Source organism: Nomascus leucogenys, chromosome 21 (genome assembly GCF_006542625.1).
Source record: "Nomascus leucogenys isolate Asia chromosome 21, Asia_NLE_v1, whole genome shotgun sequence".
Lineage (NCBI taxonomy): Eukaryota > Metazoa > Chordata > Mammalia > Primates > Hylobatidae > Nomascus > Nomascus leucogenys.
Genome location: NC_044401.1, coordinates 57,509,217 through 57,529,798, shown reverse-complemented (window position 1 = coordinate 57,529,798; position 20,582 = coordinate 57,509,217). Strand labels below are relative to the sequence as shown.

At 38.4% G+C, this 20,582-nt stretch overlaps 1 protein-coding gene across 2 annotated transcripts in view; it reads left to right on the top strand.

Moving 5' to 3' along the window:
- GRM7 (glutamate metabotropic receptor 7) overlaps nt 1-20,582 on the top strand; it is an 883,018-nt gene that overhangs the window by 809,038 nt on the left and 53,398 nt on the right. The window contains exons 9-10 of one of the 2 annotated variants that reach the window (XM_003264927.3): nt 13,184-13,430; nt 19,452-19,543. In XM_003264927.3, the coding sequence (XP_003264975.2) occupies nt 13,184-13,430; nt 19,452-19,522 (318 nt within the window). In that variant the 3' untranslated portion in view covers nt 19,523-19,543. The remainder of the gene's footprint in view (nt 1-13,183; nt 13,431-19,451; nt 19,544-20,582) is intronic. The other variant, XM_003264928.3, reaches the window with a different exon arrangement.

The window sequence follows — 20,582 nt, the reverse complement described above, 5'->3', positions numbered from 1 at the left end:
GTTTAAAAAGGAAAAAAAAAAAAGAGAAAGAGAAAAGATAAGCATCTAGTTGCATGGAAATGAGAATAACATTTTCAGGCACTTCTCCAGGCACTCTGATGGGTGGGCCTGACATCCCTATAGACATTTCTGAGTACACTATGTAGGAGACTTCTGTATTTTATTTCTCTTCCTGCCCCAACCACCAACACACAAAAAGTATGGTGATCCCATAAGCTAAACTTGAATAAAGAAATTGCCATTAAAATTACTTATTTTAAAAAATTCATCCATCAATTTTTTCGTAATTATATCAAAGTTTCATATAGTTTCATTTCAGAAGTCAGATGAAACAACAGAACTTTTTCTAAGAATTTTTTTTTCCTAAATTATAAACATGGGCCTAGATATTATGGAGAGATCTGAGTTGTGGAAAGACAGCAATTTACTCATATTCTTATTAATTATTTTGTAGATCACTTTTATACTATCTAAAGAAGACGGGTTTTAAAAATATTTATTGATGATTTCTTTAAAACTGTAGGAGAAATTAGCATTACAAAAACAAAACACATATAGGGTCTCAGTTAAGTCAAAGTCAGCAGCTTTATGTCAAAAAAAAAAAAAAAACTTCAATGCCCGAACTCATCACTGAGTTGTCATGGCAACCATTTCATTGTTCTATTGTGAGGAGACAATTAGGTGCTAACCTGGGTGTTAGCACAAGCTGTTTGAAAGATAAGCTCCCATCTTTACAAAAGAGGCAGGGTTGTTGGATTTTCATTGTTGCCACAGGCTCTATCGGAGTCATTATTAATAATTATGCTTTATTGTTTAGTGAATATACCAAAGATGGGTTAGAGAAAATGTAGGTGGCCACCCTCAGGACAGCAGAGTCCACTCCTCCTCTCTTGAGCTGGTTTAAGAACTACTTATTGCAGGGAAAGTGTGTGCCCTGGGAGCCTCAGGCTCTTTCCCCTTCCCACTAAGTACCTTTTGCCTTTCTGTTTTCTGTGATTATGCCAGGCATGGAGCCAAAGATTGGAAATGCAATCTCTATCATTGTGTGTCCAAGACTTCCTTCTTTAACATCACCAATTAAGTCCCCTCTATTTGCCACCCACAGTGGCAGACACTGGAGATACAATGGTGAGCTAACCAGCTATGCTTCCTGGTGGAAGAGATATACTACTCACTCTCTGTCCTCCTCCTCCCTCTCTCTCTCTTTTACGCACATGTACACATTTAAATGTGGAGGCAAAAGTTTCTTTGAGAACTTGCCTAACAGAACAGTATTCCCTAGTCTTGGTTAGAAAAGTCTTCGCTGAGGAAGTGAAGCTTAAGTGGCTCTCTGAAGGATGAACAGAAGCTAACAAAGTGGATGGGGTAGAAGAACATACTGGGGAAGAAGAAAGCACAGGCAAAGGCCTTGTGACGGAAGGAAATATAGCATATTTAGGAATATGAAAGAAGACAGAGTGGCTGTGGGGAACATCATGAACTGAGAGATGGAAATTGAGTGACTTCCAATTTTGCATGGATTTCTCAAATGAGTGAGGACCACTTCATTCATCAAACATACATTGAACTTGTTTCTTGCTCCAGGTACTAAGATGCAAGATAATTTAAATATCTTTGCCCATGCCTTTGATTTCATCACTTCTAGATGCTCCCTCAATCCCTGATTCCCACGATGTATTCTGGTTCTCTACCTATTATATGTTACTGCTTTTCATTTTGTATACAAACCCAGACTTACAGGATTAAATAAAATGTTGGAGATGACACAGTTAGCAAGTGGCATAAGCCTGCATCCAAATCCAGCATGCTTGATGCCAATTCTATTGCGCTTGTCCTATCTTTTGCTGTACAATATATAGAACATATGGAATGTTAAGTCTAGCAAGGGGACACATATAAAAGAAATATGCAATGAATAATCACAAGTTGTGATTAGTGAAACAAAGGGAAATAATACATCGTATAAGCAAGTAAAACAAGATGGGCATAATTTAGACTTGAAGGCCAGAAAAGGCTTCCCCAAGGAAGTAAGGCAGAGTCCTGAAAGACAAGTCGGAGGTAGCTAGGTAAAGATGGGTGGGAATAGCATCTAAGGCAGAAGGAACAGCATGTGCAAAGGGCTTCAGGATGGATGGAGCATGGCTCATTTTAGGGATTTAGAGAAGGTGAGGGAAGTCAGAAGGAGGACCCCACAGAGTTCTTCAGGCCATGTGAAGGAATTTTATCTTCACCCAACGTATGGTAGAAATTTGAGCTAATGCAGCAGGACAGAGTTTTAAAGAAGAAAAGAATGAGACCTAGAAGAATCCTGCCTCTCAGGTTCTTGCAAGGAGTCAAAGAACATGTGGAAGACAAATTCAGAGGAGGTCTGGGGATAGAAGCCTGACTGCAGGCCCTAAAGAGTGAGTGGTCAGGAAATAGGACTTTTTAGATTCCTGATCCAACACCTTGGTAATAAGAGGAAAGGGAAATGGGTCTTGGGAAGGCAAGATCAAAGTCATAAACTGCTCAGCCCCTACGCCTGGCCAGGCTTACTCTCTTCTCACTGCATCTGCCTTGGCAGGATGGGCATCATTTTCCTGCCCAATCTCAAAGCTCTCACTGTTCCATTTAGAGGCATGGACTGAGTGACTACTTGTTTACACTTTTGTCAACAGTGCAACAGTGTCATTTCAATTATTTGCTCTTCTTGGGCTTAAACCATTAAATAGCAGAGGGGCATAATGAGGGGTTTCGAGTGCACAGTCACCCCAATGGGCAATTCAACTAGCCTAGGTTCCAGCTGTTGAGGTTATTTGCCCATCATCCAGAGACACCACATGGCACATTACCTAGGGGTGCTTCAGTGTGCCAGGCGCTCAGGGTGGAGAATGGGGGAGACTGCCTCTACCCACAACCATGTTGCTACAATGGTGGTCATGGAAAGGCAGGAAAACAAAGACATATACAGAGAAAAGTGTGGACTAGTGCAAGGTGAAAAGAGGAAGCTGAAGGGCAGGAAGGAAGCTATCAAACTTGGTGGCAAGACAGGAAAGATGCAGTCCAAAAGCAACAGACGAAGATCAGCAAACATACGAGCCAGAACTAACAAGAGGAAAGAGAAGGCTGGGATGAATCCGATCATCAAAACCTGTCAAAGTTCATCAGAAAGCCATTGTCGATGGCTTTGAAAACTGAGATAAGAACATACTTTGTTTCTGTGAGAATCTGACATTGTCTTCTTGTCAATGACACTGTTGGATCTAGTTTTAATGAACCCTTTACAAGTTGAATAGGCCCAAGAAATGCTTAGGACATTTGCTTTTTAACTATTTATTTGACGTCAGTGTTTTCCATTTGATTCTTCTCTTTTTATGTTCATTAGAACTATAAAGAATACTTTAAAATTTGGCAAGATTTGACAGCATTGTACTAATACAAATGGAATATTTCACATCTTTAGAAACTGATTAAGCTCAGATTTAATTTCTTTTAAACTTACTGGTTGACTTGTAAAGTAATACAGAACTTCATGGTATTTTACCCAATATATTCCCCAGTGAGGTACAAGACAGCATTTTCACATTATAAGACAGGATCTGACATAGCTTCCTACAAAAAGGCTGTTAGGTTCCATTTTGATGAATATGGCAGAGGATTAAAGGGAGCCCGTGGATTCTGGCAGGAGTCATCTCTCCAGGATAACTATAGGGAAAATGCTGTGCCTTTGTGCATTAAATCACTGCAAGGCAGAGATCTAACATTTTCAGTGCTCTCAAACCAGCAGGAATGGTCAATAACCTTTTAAATAACACAACAGGGCAAATAGTACCCAGTATTGGCTACATAAGAGAGTAAAATTCCTACCTTGCAATTGGAGAGGGAAAACATCTTGAAATCAAAATTGAGGAGTCAGAGAGCTGCTAGGGAAGAGAAATTCTGTGTACCACTGTGTGTGTGGGCTGTGCTTGCACATGCCCAGCAAAATCAGAAGTGACTTTCCTGGAAGACTTGGCCATCAAGATGGCCTGCAGCTTATTAGGATGGCATGGGGTGGGGATAAACTCTAAACTTTTCCAAGGATGTGGTCAATTGGAATAACAGCATTTCTCTGATTACACTATTTGAGAATAGACACTGCATCAGGCTTCCAGTCAGGAGAGCAAAGCACTGAGATGCAGGTGATTCCGAGCATGAACATAATCACTTATCTCATGCTCCAGAAACTGATTTGCATTCAACTGGAGCACTCGCCTTATGTCTATCCAAATAAAGAATGCAATTGTGTGTAGCCTTAATATCATGTCTGCCTGGAGATGTTAAATGAGAAAAACAAAACACAGTGAAACTAGGTCTTGTCCAATACTCATCTAGTTGCCTCCATTATTTATAATTCTATGACCAGATGCCTGTCCCATGCTATTTGGTGTTTGAGTATATCTCTATCTATCTATCTGGCATCTATTCAAAGTTAGGAGATCTAAGTAGAATAGCATAAAAATTATCTGCAGAGTATGAGGCCATCTAATAATGACACTTGCAATTTCTGGCACCACTGTGTAACAGGGACTGTGTTACCTACTCTTTACACATGATTTCTTTTAATATTCAGAACTGTGAGGAAGTCTTTGTGGTAATGGTAAACGAGGTAGGAGTTTATATCAGACATTCTAGTAACAAACTTCCTGGCATTGAATCTTGATTTTATCATTTGCCTGAGGTAAAGTAACTTGCCCAAAGTCACCCACTAATAATCCAAGGCCAAAGTTTGAAATCAGTTTTAACAACAAAAATATTTTTCCTCCCTTGAATCATCTTTCTAAAGGATGCAAACTCCCGCCCCTGCCCCGGGGGGGAAAAACAGTATTATTTTTCCCATTATATACTGGGTTCTTCCATCATCATGTATTATTTCATACTTCAGCAAAAACCCTCAGAGTATTGACCTTCAGGATGGCTGAAAGAATCCCAGTTGCAAACATTCTGTGTCATTCTCAGCTATGTGACATTTATTTCACAAATATGTGAGCGCTCCAATTAGGAAGCAATGGTTACAGGTAGTGAAGACAGAAAACACTGGTCTTAACTGCCAGGAACTTTCATTTCAATGTAATAATGTAAATGTTTCAAACATCTGTCAGATAATAATGTACCCTTCCTCTTTACTGTGACAACATTGGCTACATTTTTCATTTTTATTACATAGTCACTGGGATTTCATAAGAATTGTGAAACTTCTCCGATCCTATCCATAGACTCCATTAAAGCCTTTTTGTTCTAATTCTCAACCGTCACCTGGGAACATACAAAACTGGTTTATTTCTCATAAAATAGTCAATGACTGACAGATGAAATAGGAGTTTGAATATACTTTTTTTTTTTTGAGACGGGGTCTCGCTCTGTCACCCAGGCTGGAGTGCAGTGATACAATCTCAGCTCACTGCAAGCTCCGCCTCCCAGGTTCATGCCTTCTCCTGCCTCAGCCTCCCGAGTAGCTGGGACTACAGGCACCCGCTACGGCGCCCGGCTAATTTTTTTGTATTTTTTAGTAGAGTCGGGGTTTCACCATGGTCTCGATCTCCTGACCTCATGATCCGCCTGCCTCGGCCTCCCCAAGTGCTGGGATTATAGGCGTGAGCCACCGTGCCCGGCGTTGAATATACTTTCAAACAAAATGGAAGCAAACTAAACGAGATTTTCCCCCTAAAACAAGCTGTTGTTTTTCAGTGGATTTCATAAGAAAATCATTTTAAAATGTATTAAAATTGAATGAAAAATAACAGTGTAGAAAATAAATTATTTCATGTTATATCCAGTAAATAAATCAATAACTCTAACATCCTTGATGAGTGGTTGTTACATGCTAGTAACTGTTCTGTGTATTTACAGAGACCATTATTTGATCCCAACAACAATGTTATGAGATAGGTATTACTGTCATCTTCACTCTAGTAATGAGGAAACAGAAGCATTCAAATAGAAAAAATGCAACCAACAGACTACAAATAATAGCTTTTCTTGAAACAGTGCTAAATGCCAAGAATATTGATCATACCTAATACTTGCTTCAAGTGTAGAACTTTCTGATTCACCAGAATTTCTTAAGTGCATACTCTGCAGCAGACATGTTTATTTTCCAGTCATTTCTTCTGTAACATGACATAGGTGTTCTTAAAAGATCACCATGCCATTCAAAAGTTTCCCATGAAAAAACACAGGACTTACAGGAAAACGGATTAGAGAAACAATACTAAGGAACATCATCAGTGACACTTAAAAAAAAAAGACAAAAGACCGGAACCTAATAAAAATAGTGGCATGACTTTACATATGTTTAATAGCTAAGAAATCCGTGAATACTACAATAAATGTATCACTTTACCTGATAAAAAGTGACCTAAAATTTTTTCATGGAAGTGGATGCCAGCAGGATTGCTGCAGGAGGTTGATTGTAAAACTGTGGAAGGGGCAGGCTTACATGCAGATGCTTGAAGCATGGGCATGAGTATGCATTTTGTGTATTCCCACATAGCTGACTTCTGCAAGCAGCAGCTTACCGTGTTCACCTAGTATTTTTTGCAGAGGAAATCACATGTTTACAAACATGAACTTTGTGGTATACTCAAATTGCTTCCTAATAGATCAATTTCTTCAGGATGAATTTGCAATTTCAAAGCAACTTCACAGCACACAGACTGACCTCTCCTAAGCAGACCAGGTTAAGAACAATATGAGCCGTAACTTCAGAAAGGGGCAAATAAAGGAATTATCCTGACTGGGGAGATGGGGAATGGTTTATGCAGAGGATGCCTGTGGATTGAGCATCAGATATAACAATAGTATCGGGGCAGAGCAGTGAGCAGAGGAAGGAAAAGCAAGAGACAATATACACTATGAAGAAATGATTTAGCGGGCAAATAATGCATCATTAATTCTTTAGTAGTTGATTTTTTTTTTTCTTTTATTTTGGAGATGGGGTTTCACTCTTGTCACCCAGGCTGGAACACAGTGGCGCGATCTTGGCTCGCTGCAACCTCTGCCTTCGGGTTCAAGCAATTCTCCTGCCTCAGCCTGCTGAGTAGCTGGGATTACAGGTGCCCACCACCCAGCCTGGCTAACTTTTGTATTTTTAATAGAGATGGGGTTTTACCACATTGGCCAGGCTGGTCTTGAACTCCTGACCTCAGGTGACCCGCCCACCTCAGCCTCCCAAAGTGCTGGGATTACAGGAATGAGCTACAGTGCCCGGCTGAATATTTATTTTTTAATTGACAAATACAAATTGTATAATATGTATACATTGTGGGATGGCTAAATCAAGCTAATTAACATACTCATTTATCTCACATATTTGTGTGTGTGTGGTAAGGAAACTTAAAAACAGCTCTTAGCAATTTGCAAATATAGAATGCATTGTTATTCATTATAGTCACCATGTTATACAATAGATGTCTTTCTTGCCTTCCTCTTGCAACTAGAATGTAGCTCTCTGATGGCGGGAAGCATGCCTGGCGTGTTCACCCTTGTGTGCACAGCACATGGGCCAGTCCAGGCACTTGTATCTCAATAAAAATGGCGAACTTGGTGTGCTTTAAGTTTGATCAGACTTAAGAAGATAAAAATACCAAAAATAATAAAAAAAAGGTAAACCCATAAATGGATGACCGTACAAGTAGTGGAAGAGTAAGGTTTTTCATATACAGCCTATCTGAAAACTACACCTAACAGTGATTTACCAAACATGGTCAAGCATTAATCATCCCCTAAACCAATGGTTTGACACCAGGAAATAGCCGCATAACACTTTTCTGAGTAAATTAAACTTTTATATAGATAAAAGTGGTGATTCATTAGTATTCATATATTGTTACATCATTTTTATGGAATTATTAAAGACATCAATAGTAATAAGATGATTTCTCAAAAATGTGAAGTTGGGTTTTTCCTGATAGTTCTAGTTTTATATCTTTCTCTGTGCCCTGTGAATTATTTTTCTTGACTTCCTTTTGTTTTTTTTGAACAGTACTGAGAATACTCTGGCTTTCAAAGTTGAAGACCCATCATTATTACAACTATTAACAGCTTTCCTTGAAATCTATCAGAATATTCTTCAATTAAACTGATTCTGAAACCTACACAGGAGAATTGGCAAATTCCAGAGTTGGTTGTGAGCACTATCTAACAAGTTTTCAAATTTCTTAACATCCTAGCAATCGAAAATTAGACAAGGAACTCAGCACTAAATGTTATATGATCTTATAAGGCAATAAAGGCATCTTGTGATATGCATTCATATTTTATCCAACAATGAACTATTTAGGCCAAGATGAGAAAATGGCATAGAGCATGTTCAACTGAGCTTTGCCTGGCATTGAATTCACCACATACTTGTGCACTTTAATATTTGCTGGTACATTTCTATCTGACTAGACATGAACAGGAGTGGGTTTTATAAACACTATTACTTAATCAATAACCTATACATAAAAAGTTTAAAATATATAAAGTGGTTACAGTGAAAGCCTTATCCTTAGATCTAAACCCCAGAAACCTAACCTGGCAGAAAATAAATATTAACAGATAACATTTCATGGGTACTTATTTTCCAGGCACTCTGCTAAACCATTTTCATATATTAATTGGTTACTTCTTCACAATGACCATATGAGGTACAAACTATTATGATTTTCATTTTACAGTTCAGAAAACTGAAAGAGAGAATAGTTATAGCTATGGGTTCTGCACATCAGACGTTTTTTTTTTTTTTTGAGATGGAGTCTCACTCTGTTGCCCAGGCTGGAGTGCAGTGGCATGATCTCGGCTCACTGCAAGCTCCGCCTCCTGGGTTACAAATAAAGGAAAGTGATGTGAAATACCTAACCTTAAACAGGGTAGTGCATTATACAATAAGCATCAGGTAAAATAGTAACCATGGGACTAAATATAGATATGCTATAATTTACTAAAGAATGTACTAAAGAAGATGGTGGGGTGAAAACTCGTAACTCCAATGTGAGCCTCCTACCTCACCAAAAGCCAAAGAGTCAGTAGCCTAGCTTCCCTGCTAGGCTTAGTGGGAGCAGGTCCCTGTGGACCAATACCTCTGAGATCTCTGTAGACTGAAACCTTCTTAGCCTTCATACCTACATATAGTCATGTGCCACATAATGACATTTTGATAAACAGATTATATTTTTGTCATGCTTATTCTTTGTTTAAATTATTTATTTATTTATTTATTTATTTTTTATTTTTATTTTTGAGACAGAGTCTCACTCTGTCCCCCAGGCTGGAGTGCAGTGATGTGATCTCCGTTCTCTGCAACCTCTGCCTCCCAGATTCAAGTGATTCTCTTGGCTCAGCCTCCTGAGTACTGGGATTACAGGCACCCACCACCACACCTGGCAGGGTTTTGCCATGTTGGCAGGCTGGTCTTGAATGCCTGACCTCAGGTGATCTGCCCACCTTGGCCTCCCAAAGTGCTAGGATTGCAGGCATGAGCCACTGCACCTGGCCTATGTTTAACTATATTTAGATACATAAATACCACTGTGTCACAATTGCCTACAGTATTCAGTATTGTAACATGCTGTAAAGGTTTGTAGCCTAGGAGCAACAGGTTAAACCGTTTAGCCTAGGACTTTAGTAGATTATGCCACCAAGATTTGTGTCAGTACACTATGACGGTTGCACAATAACAAATTACCTAATAATGCATTTCTTAGAACACATTTCTGTCATTAAGTGATGCATGACTATACTTATTAAAAAATATGGCTAGGCATGGTGGCTCACGCCTGTAATCCCAGCATTTTGGGAGGCCAAGGCAGGAGGATCACGAGGTCAGGAGATCAAGACCATCCTGGCTAACATGGTGATACCCCGTCTCTAATAAAAATACAAAAAATTAGCCGGGTGCGGTGGCATGTGCCTGTAGTCCCAGCTACTCAGGAGACTGAGGCAGGAGACTCGCTTGAACCCGTGAGGCAGAGGTTGCAGTGAGCTGAGATCGCGCCACTGCACTCCAACCTGGGCAACAGAGGGAGACTCTGTCTTAAAAAAAAAAAAACTTACATATTACTTATTAATACTACGTGCTAGGCCCTACACTAAACACTTTACAAATACTTATTTAATCATCAAGCAAGACAACATTATGAGATAGGTACTATTATTATGCCCATTTTGCAGATGCAGAAGCTGAGGAGAAGTAATTTGTCCAAGGTTACAAAACTAGTAAATGGGAATTGAACTGAGATAGACTAGGTCTAGAATCTGCATTCTTATCCACTATGCTGTGTAAAGAGGATTCAGAGGTGGAGGGGCTGTAGAAAAAATATGATTAGTGAAGTTTATTTCAGTTTTCACATACTTTTGAAGTGTCACCAGAGACTGCAAAATTTTTTAAATGAAAATCAAAGTCTTGATGGTCTCTAGTTTAAAAATGATGAAACTAAACACTTCATAAAACAAACATCATAGTTGTAGAGTCCTAAATTGCTAAGGAGTCTTTGTTAAGGAAAAGTATGTATGTTACTGAGTACATATTCAAAAGATAACAAATTGTTTTACCAAAAGATGCATGTACTCACAGCACTTTTCACAATAACAAAGACATGGAATCAACCTAGGTGCGCCAACAGTGGGCTGTATAAAGATGAAATATTATGCATCCACAAAAAAGAACAAACCATGTTGAACTGTAGGCCATTTTTCTAGGTGAATTAACACAGAAACAGAAAATCAAATACCTCATGTTCTTACTTATAAGGAGGGGCTAAACATTGGGTAGTCATGGAGATAAAGATGACAATAGACACTGGGGGCTAATAGAAGAGTGGGCAAGGGTTGAAAAACTAAATATTAGGTACTATCTTCAGTACCTGGGTGTGGAATTATTCATATCCCAAGCCTCAGCATCATGCAATATACCCATGTAATAAACCTGCACATGTACCCCTGAATTTAAAAGTTGAAAAAAGAAAACATATGTATACACACATACAAATATACATTAGTGTATATGCATGTATAATTTATAATTATAAATAATAAAAAAGTCTGAATAATTTCATCAACTGCAAAATTCACTCATGAGCAGAGAAACAGAAAACAAAACCTGAGATCCCATAGGTTTGTTGACATCCTTTTCCTTTTTGAACTAAGCCATGGTTTGCACATCTCTCATTAGTACAGTGATAGTGGTGACAAAAATTGTCTTTGTCTGTAAAGCCCTGTAACTATGTTAAGCCTTTCTTGAACAGTGTAGGCTGGCAGGGTGGAATGACATTAAAAGTCTAAAGGTATGCTAGTAGGGAAATATGAACTTTAAAAATATGATCTGATTCACACTTTAAAGAGTCATTAATTCAACATTGTTTTGTCTTTCTATGTTACATTCATTATGTATTATAGTCAGCAGCTGGTAGCTCCTTTTAACCATTTGGAGACATACATATTCAAATTAATGTTGGCTAGAAAACTGTATTCCTTCCAGACAAGATGGCAAAGTTGTCTTTGATTTCACTAGGGCCTCTGTTTGAAGAATTAAGATCAGAAATGTCCAGGCGGCCAATATGTCTGATGGAAATTTTTGTATAGCGATAGGCTGTTTAACCAGTGAGTTATAGGTAGGAAAAAGGTGTCCATTAGACAAACACATGAGCCTACCCATTGTGTGTTTATCAAGTGCCTTCTTTGCAGACATAATAATGTCCCAGAGAGACAGATCCTGCCTTCATGGAACTTAAGGCCTAGCAGGAAAATGGGCAGAAAAATGATCAAGGTACTGAGTGCATAATTACAACAGGGACAAATGATCTAAAGAAGTCCTTTGAGAGTGTATCAGTAAAGAAGCTGGCCTAGACTTGAGGCTGTGAGTGAGGGCAGCCTGAGATGGGTGTGCTAGGAAGAAAAGGAGGACGTTCCATACGTAGGAAAACAAAAATAAGAAAAGAGGCATGGAGAAAAGTTCCGTGATTGAATGAGTACAGTTCATCCATGATCTAAAGGACAGCCCAAATGGATGGAACCCTGGGAAGGCAAGACAGGGGATCGGGAGGTCAGGGAGGTGGGAAATAGTGGACAATTAGTCTAAAAAAGTAGGCAAGCACAAACCATGAGGGGCCTTGTGAACTCCCTTAAGAATGGGGGCTTTATCATCAGATCGGTGAGAAGGCATAGTTGTGGAATACCATAGTCGAATACATTGTCCAGGAACTAGGCTTTCCATGGACAGAAAAGGCAATGGTTGCTGGTTGTTCCATTTAAATAGCCTTTAAAAGTCATGCAAAACACAAATATGACTGAACACATTGGGGGCAGGGCGGGGGGATCTGGATCACGGTAGGGGGTATTGTAGACAACTAGACCAAGGCAAGTTGCCTGTAGCTTTAATCTTAGGGATCACACACCTCCCTATGTTCTTCTACCATCAATTTTTCATATTTACATTAGACAGCAAGCAATTGGTTGATCTACCGATTTCTTGAGGAAACGAAAGGAGACAAGGACAGAAATAGGGGCACCATCCAAACTGCAAATAACCCAACTCCAGAATAAGGCGTTGCATCTCATTAGTAACTTGACAATATAAAGAGTGGACAAGCCAACATCACTAGATCTTGTTCACTTGTCATTTGTTTTGTAAGACAGAATTAAGCAAGAAGGTCTTAGTTTTCAGAGAAACTCAACTCACTATTCAGCAGATAGGGAAAAGGTGTGGCTTTCTAGAAAACAATGTAAAAAGAGACATATATTAAGATAAAGACTTCTCAAAAGGCCCCAGAATCTCGATGTAGGAAGAAATCATGGAGTGTGAACCCTCTTTTACATGTATAAAAGATAAAACCTAACCACACCTTAATCAAGATTATAGATTTCTATGGTCTTCATGTCTTTATATTTAGCTGCCACTCTGATTAGAAGTCCTTCAAATATGATTGAAGGTTTACTCTGAACGTTAATATAGGAGACTTCTCTAGGGCAAGCATGTGCATGGATTGACCCAATAGCATTCAATCAATTAATATATGCATATACCCTCCAATAACTGTGCAGTTATTGTGCTTTCCTTTATTTATCAAAATGCCTTGAAGACTGCTTTATCTCCTAGACATAGTCATTCTTGACATCGCTTTAAGTGTTCAGACCCCCTCTGCAGTCATTTTATTTGTAATAGTGCCTTGTGTGTTGTGTCTCCTAGCTCTACATACAAACTACCACGCTTACAATCTCCATGAACCTAAGTGCATCAGTGGCGCTGGGGATGCTATACATGCCGAAAGTGTACATCATCATTTTCCACCCTGAACTCAATGTCCAGAAACGGAAGCGAAGCTTCAAGGCAGTAGTCACAGCAGCCACCATGTCATCGAGGCTGTCACACAAACCCAGTGACAGACCCAACGGTGAGGCAAAGACAGAGCTCTGTGAAAATGTAGATCCAAACAGTAAGTAACTCTCCGTTTCTTTCATCTTCCCATCCTGCATAAGGAAGCTCTAGAAGATGTGGGGTGTGCTTGCCTCTCTGGAGAAATACTGTGTCTTATGGGCTGGGTTGCCTTGGTGAATGCTAACTTCTGCTCTTTTAAGTTTGACTCATTCCTGCCACCATTTTCTTTTTGTTCCTTGTTGGAAAGAAGATTTTTGGAGGCTCTGCTTCAGAAGTGTGAAGCCTCCCCCTTCCCTTGCTTCTTGTCCTCTGGTACTGAATCCTCCAACTGACAAATGCACCTGTCAGGTTGTTCTTTTCTTGCACCCTTCCTGCTAAGGCAACAACCTTTTGTCAGGGAAACTTCCAAACTTACTGAACTGTATCAGTAGGAATAAATTAGAATTTCGGAAGCATAACTTTTTTCCTCTAGCATGTGAATGTTGAAAAAGTTATTTTTTACTAATCAGGTCTTCTAGAAACATAAAATATTGGAAAAAGTTGTCAAACTTTAATCCAGGTACACAGGGCCAGACACTACCATGATAATGGCATTGTACTGTGGGGAAAAAAATATCTACTATACCACTGGAGAAGAGTTTTATTCTATGCAAGACAAACCTTAGGGAAGAAATCAAGCAAAAAAAACATTGGATTTAAGATGCTATTATATGGCATATCTGCAAAACTTTAGGAGCCTTTAGTCATGCATGCAAATGTCCCCAGGTAAAATGGGCATATAGCTATCACTTTGTAAATAACACAAGACCAGCTCAAAGGTTAAATGCTTAGAATTCCCAATTGCTAACTTTACTAACAATATGGTGGTAAGAGTAAATTTCAGATTTAAAATACTAGTTTTAAGATTTGTTTTCCAGGAATATTTTGGCTAGTTGCATTTAGAATGAGGCAGATTCAAATATTTGTGATACTTCCTGTTGTTTATGGCAGAAGGGATTTCAGGTTATCCATTAAGTCATTCACAACATATTATATTTCAGTTAGAAGCTGATCTTGGTGTCAAAGGCTTAATGCCAAATAGAAGGAAGTCTCAATTTTAAATACTCTTGAGGAAATCCTTTTTGCTCTGCAAATAAGAGAGATATCTTTAATAAAAACCAAGAAGCCAACTGGGTTTGATCCTGGCAAACACTACACAAAGAACTGTGATTTTGGCCTATCTCTATTTATGAATAGTTGAGTGAATGTTGTGAAATACTTTGAAAATATGTAGACAAAGTAACAAGGTTAATTAACAACATTGTGGGCTCCAGTTTGACTTTTTGACAGAAGAGACCCTAGGACAAGGCTAAAGGAACATACTGAGAAGGGAGGAACAGAATGAATGATAGGCTCTGTTGTGTCTCCAGAGCAAGTGGCCAATTGAGAGGAGGGCAAGTGGATGGTGACTTGCTGCGGCATTCAGTGTGATGTAGGAAGAGGCTTTGGGTTGAGACATACCTGGGTTCAGATGTAAACCACTCCATTTACCAGCCATGTGGCATTAAGAATCACTGAGCTTTTCTAAAACTCAACATAATTATGTATAAAAGAGATAATAACTATGTCATACGTATATCATAAAATATTATATCAAGAAAACACTATATCAACTAAATGTCAACATCCTTCTATTCTTGAAGAGGCAAAAAGCTTTGCTTAGAAATAAATTTCAGCATAATTTATTAAGATGTAGTAGATATAAAGGTGCAGTTAAGTGTAGATTAAACACCACAGGGTAGATAAAACTAAATCCTCAAAAGAAGAATTTATGGCTGGGCGTGGTGGCTCACGCCTGTAATCCCAGCACTTTGGGAGGATGAGGTGGGTGGATCACCTAAGTTCGCGAGTTCAAAACCAGCCTGACCAACATGAAGAAACCCCGTCTCTACTAAAACTACAAAATTAGCCGGGCGTGGTTGCCGTGCCTGTAATCCCAGCTACTCGGGAGGCTGAGGCAGGAGAATTGCTTGAACCCAGGAGGGCAGAGGTTGCAGTGAGCTGAGACGTGCCATTGCACTCCAGCCTGGGCAACAAGAGCAAAACTCCGTCTCAAAAAAAAAAAAAAAAAAAAAGAGAAGAATTTATATGAACATGTGTGCATCTATTATACCTATACCTGTGTTGACAAATATACCTATATATTTATAATTAGTGGCTTTTTATTATAGGTTGTCTTGTTAAATTCGCATTTCATAAAACCTTTTCTTGCAAATATTACAATAATAGCTTTATTTTTGTACACACACACACACACAATTTAACTAGATACTGTTCAAAGTCAATAAGCAGAAAACATAATTGGAAGCATATATTTACTAGGGAAAAAAAGACGAAATTAGAAGTTTTGAGTTTAGACAATTCAATACTATGCTATTTAAGAATTATTAACTTTCAAAAAACTTATTACTGTTGCTATTTAGTGATGAGGTCCAATCCTTGTTGAGGCTTTTTTTGGGTATGACATTGGTTGTTAACATGCTAACACTGACATTAATGCTAATGCTAGCATAAAGTACTCTTTGAAATAGGCATTATGCGGAATGCTTTGTGTGGAATGTCTTACTTACTCCCCACAGTACATCTATAGAATAGATATTGTTATTCTCATTTTACCGAGGAAACCTTGGCTTTGCAAGATTAAGTAACACTACCAAAGCCACACATGTAGTTAACAGCAGAGGTTTGACTAAAACCCAGGTCTGACTCTTCAACCCACGCTTGTTCCTCTTTGCTCCTCTGTTTCTTAGAATATGAATGGCATGTCAAAATTCCAGTGCAGGAACTACTCTTTTGGTTTCCTTATTTGGTAATATAGTTTGTGTATGCAGAATATAATGATGTTTGTTGGGAGATTCTTTAAACATACTGTAACGTATTATTGCTTGTTTTGTCTACAAAGACAGGAGTAACCTGAGCTCAAAGAAGGCTGCCCAGGTAGAGGCCTCATCTGATTAATTCAAAAATTGTATTCCAATAATTTCATTTGGTATCTCTTTCCTTGAAAAAGTTTCATTGGGTTTTTGTTGTTGTTCTAGTGTCTACATAGAGCCAAGGTAAACAATTCAGAAAAATCAAATAAAATAGAGCCTTTTTCTCACCACGAGTTGGAAAGATTTTTTTCAATTGCTTTAGCTCTTTTGTTATTGTGTAGACACGCCCTAAAACACCATGAAAACTTAATTAGACATTTGCTAAACCATAGGAGGAGATTCATGTACCTCCAAACATTGGGGTTTCTGATGACCCAGCTCTCAAAGTTCCCAGAAAAGAATCCAAAGAGCTTATCTGCACAAAAGCTGTCCAATAGTACTTTCTGCAGTGATGGTCATGTTTTATGTGTGTGCTGTCTAATAGAGTAAGCACTAGCACATGTGGCTATTGAACACTTGAAATATGGCTACTCAACTGAAGAAATGCATTTGTTATTTTACTTAGTTTTTAATTAAGTAAACTTTATTTACATTGCATTTAAATTTAAGCACACACTTGTGGCTGAGGCTACTGTCTTGGACAGTGTAGCTCTAGAAATTGACAAGGATTTTATTCTAGGAAACTCAATCTGAGTCCACATTGGATACAGCTCCCAAAGTTTTAGCATTGATACCGATCTAGAACAAAGTCAACTCAAAGAAATAAAACATTTGAGATGAGACAAACATACAAATAGTCATTTAAAATGATCTCAAAACGAGCCACTAATAGGGAAAAAGTAACATCGCAGACAGCAATGACATTTGAAAAACCAGTCCGCAGCAATGCAAAAATGCATGTATATAGGAAAATAACAATACGGAAAAATTCAATTAATAAAAACAGATATGACTATGCTATGCTAGGTAACATTATAATATTCTGTTTAATGCCAAATATAGCTAAAATTGTCTCCAATATCTTAACTTTGGTAACAGAGATAAAAGACATTATTTTCTGAATTTAAGCTCACTGGTTAAAAACAAACAAAAACATAGCTCATGCACTTGAAAAAGGAATTTGTCTCTCCAATGGGCAAATTCTGTACACTATTTTCTGAGGGAGGGTGTCTGAGAGAAAGTAGAGTTTATACTATGAGCTACAAAGTAAATAGTGGAACAGAAATGTCCTCTTATTCATTGTTGCTCTAAACACTTAGTCTCAATGTATTTCAATCTTCAGTGTTTTCATTTTTAACAGCTCTGCTCCATCACTGCAGTTTGCCATCTGGTGCATGCATGCTTCTACTCATCCAACTCCACACTGCAACTACATGTCTACATAAAAATGAATTTGCTCGCTGACTTAATATGGAAGACATTTATACTACCATATTTTTTCCTCAAGAAATACAATTATCCTCTTAGTTTGCTTCCTTAGCTAACAGTCCATTATATGAAAGAAAAACTCCATTACTTGTGGAGTAAACAAAAAGTAAATCTCAAAATTTCAATTTATCTGTGCACTGCTGGCATATTAGATATTCAGAGTTGGGCCAATGCTTGCTGGTCTCTGCACTTAGATTGAAAAATAGCAAGCTCAGAGGGCATAGGGCTGTAGCTCAGCTACTTACTAAATTTTATTTATGCAAATAAGACTTCCATTGCTAAAAGTTTAAAAGAACCTGGCCTCATTTGGATAGCTTTATATCTGGCCATGATGATGCCTTCTCACATTCCTGTCTAAGAAGAAGGGCACCTCAAACTGTTTCTCCCACCTGCATCCTGAATTTGGCATGTTTCCCTGCACTTTCTGCAGTTCACTTGGCAGATGTATGTTCATGGCAAACTTGTAGATGCCAGATAAACAAGATGCCATGGTTGTGCTTGGGCTATGGCTTATTGATGGCCACGACGATCCTTTTCAAGTTGGGTGGATAATATTAACTAAGAGGCAGCATGGCTTTATTGGGATGGGTGGATAAGAACTGCAGCCTTCTTCACCTGGACTGGTATCAACCAGAAGATGTTCTGTAAATTGTCTTTGGCTCTCATGCTTTCTTTGGTAAAAGATCACAGTGAAGAGAGGCCTGGCCCTAAGCTACCTTTCTCTTAAGCTACCATCCATTTTCTAAGCTAATGCCCTGCAAGTCGTGCAGAGAAATACTTCAAGGACCTTAGCTAGATACAGAGAGTTTACTCTGGCAGGTCAGCAGCAACTAGAGATGGCAGGCGGGTGGACAGCGAGGGACACACCCTTTGTTTGGATGTAGAGATGTATGACTGATGAACTCACTCTGGGATAGAGACTGGACATAGACTACCTAAAAGACTGGTTTAAGCCAATTAACACGTTGTATGATGAAGCACATGTTAGAAGAATAACAATTTGTACCTAAAATACAAAATAAGATACGGAATTGTATTCTGATGGTGTTTTTCTTGTGCTACCATATTTGCATCTACAATAAGGAAAATACATAAATAACAACTTGTGCTGTTCTCAACAAAGTAAATTTGTTACATAAACTAGAACTGTCAATATAAGGAGGTATGTTATTTAAAAAAAAAAAAAAAGAAAAAGAATTCAGACTGCTGGAAAATGGATGTGGGCACCAAAACTCTACACAAATAATGGTGCCTAGAAAATTCTAGAACACACTTCTGTGCTGTGTTAATTTGTTATGGTTCTTGTTTTGTTTTGCTTCTCCATTTGTTTGGATCCCTAACATTCTCAACTTTATGTTACTTGTTTCATCCTCTTGGACTAACCACACAGGCTGGACAGCATGACTGGACTAGGCTGAGAAAAAAGGGCTGGCAAGAAGAAGAAAATAATGCTCTGAGCAGATAGATAAATTATGTTTGGGCTGGTTCCCTCAGCTGTTCCAACTCAAGCAAGTAAAACCCAATTCCCTTAACTCAAGAGGCACCAGTACTCCCATGTTCAGAGGTACCTGAATTGAGGTGACCTGGTCTACCAAAGGCTATTGAACCCACCAAAAGAGTGGGCATGATGTGTATGGTCTCTATCGCAGCCTTTTCCCAAAAGGAAAATAATGATAATAAAAAGTAATATTGTGTGCACATTTATTTTATACATACCTATATATTTACTTTTCCTGTAGACTGTATACCACCAGTAAGAAAGAGTGTACAAAAGTCTGTTACTTGGTACACTATCCCACCAACAGTATAGCTTTTGACTGCTTTCCCAAAGGTAAGAAAACAATCTAATTCTTATTTATTTATGTGTTCTTGTCTCCAATGAGAATTAGAAATGTTTCCATGGAAACTGTGCATGATTACCTGAAGATATAGCTATAGGAAGAAATGAATTTTCAAAGATGATCGATTTGATAAGCTTAGTGCCAGCAGCTGCCGTTGGTCATATGCCTGCTTAATTTTCTAAAGAACGTGTTTATGAGTATATACACATTTGTCTTCCTGAACAGCTAGCCAGTAATTGCAGAGAACTGTTGCTGGTCATTCTGACACATGCTCTACTTTAAAACTACCAGTGGTAAAAAACTATTTCTCAATATTTCTCAATGTATGATTTCCTACTGTGGGTTTAGAAGGCAATGTGGGAAACCTACAAGGATAGAAGGGGGATGCTTAGTAAATGCAGACCTAGTAAAATGTTTGTTCTGGTTTATTTTTACTAAATACATTCAAAGAAGTGTACACATTCCTAAAAAAGTATCCATTGAAATAGCAACAAATGGCCTTACCATCTTTAATTCAAAGTTGTCTTGGTTCCTTCTCTGCAGAAAATAAATAGGTTTACTGGCCGGGATTGATAATATGTTGATGATGATTTGTGGCTCATAGTTCTGCCTTTGAGAAACACTGAACCAACTTTAGTCATCACGCAAAAGCAGAAAAAGGGTCAATGAAAGACCACAAGGGTCTAAAGATTAGTTTCAACATTGGTTATACCCAAGAAATACCAATAAATGCCAAAGGTGTTCAAATAAATAGATTAGAGGAAATGATGATGTATTGTGTGATGTGTGAACTGGCCACATGAGTGGGCTGGCATAAGAATAATAATGGATTCACCACAGATGCTTTTATATTGCTTTAGGCTCTCACTAAAGAAAATATACTCCGAAAGGATCTTATCATCACCTTGTTTCAGCCTAAGCAATATTACATGACAGTGGAAAACAACACTTGCTATGGCAAGCATCCTCATCCACGTGGAACTGGGCATTCCAAACTATGGGAAAATATACAGTAGAGAACATGGAATA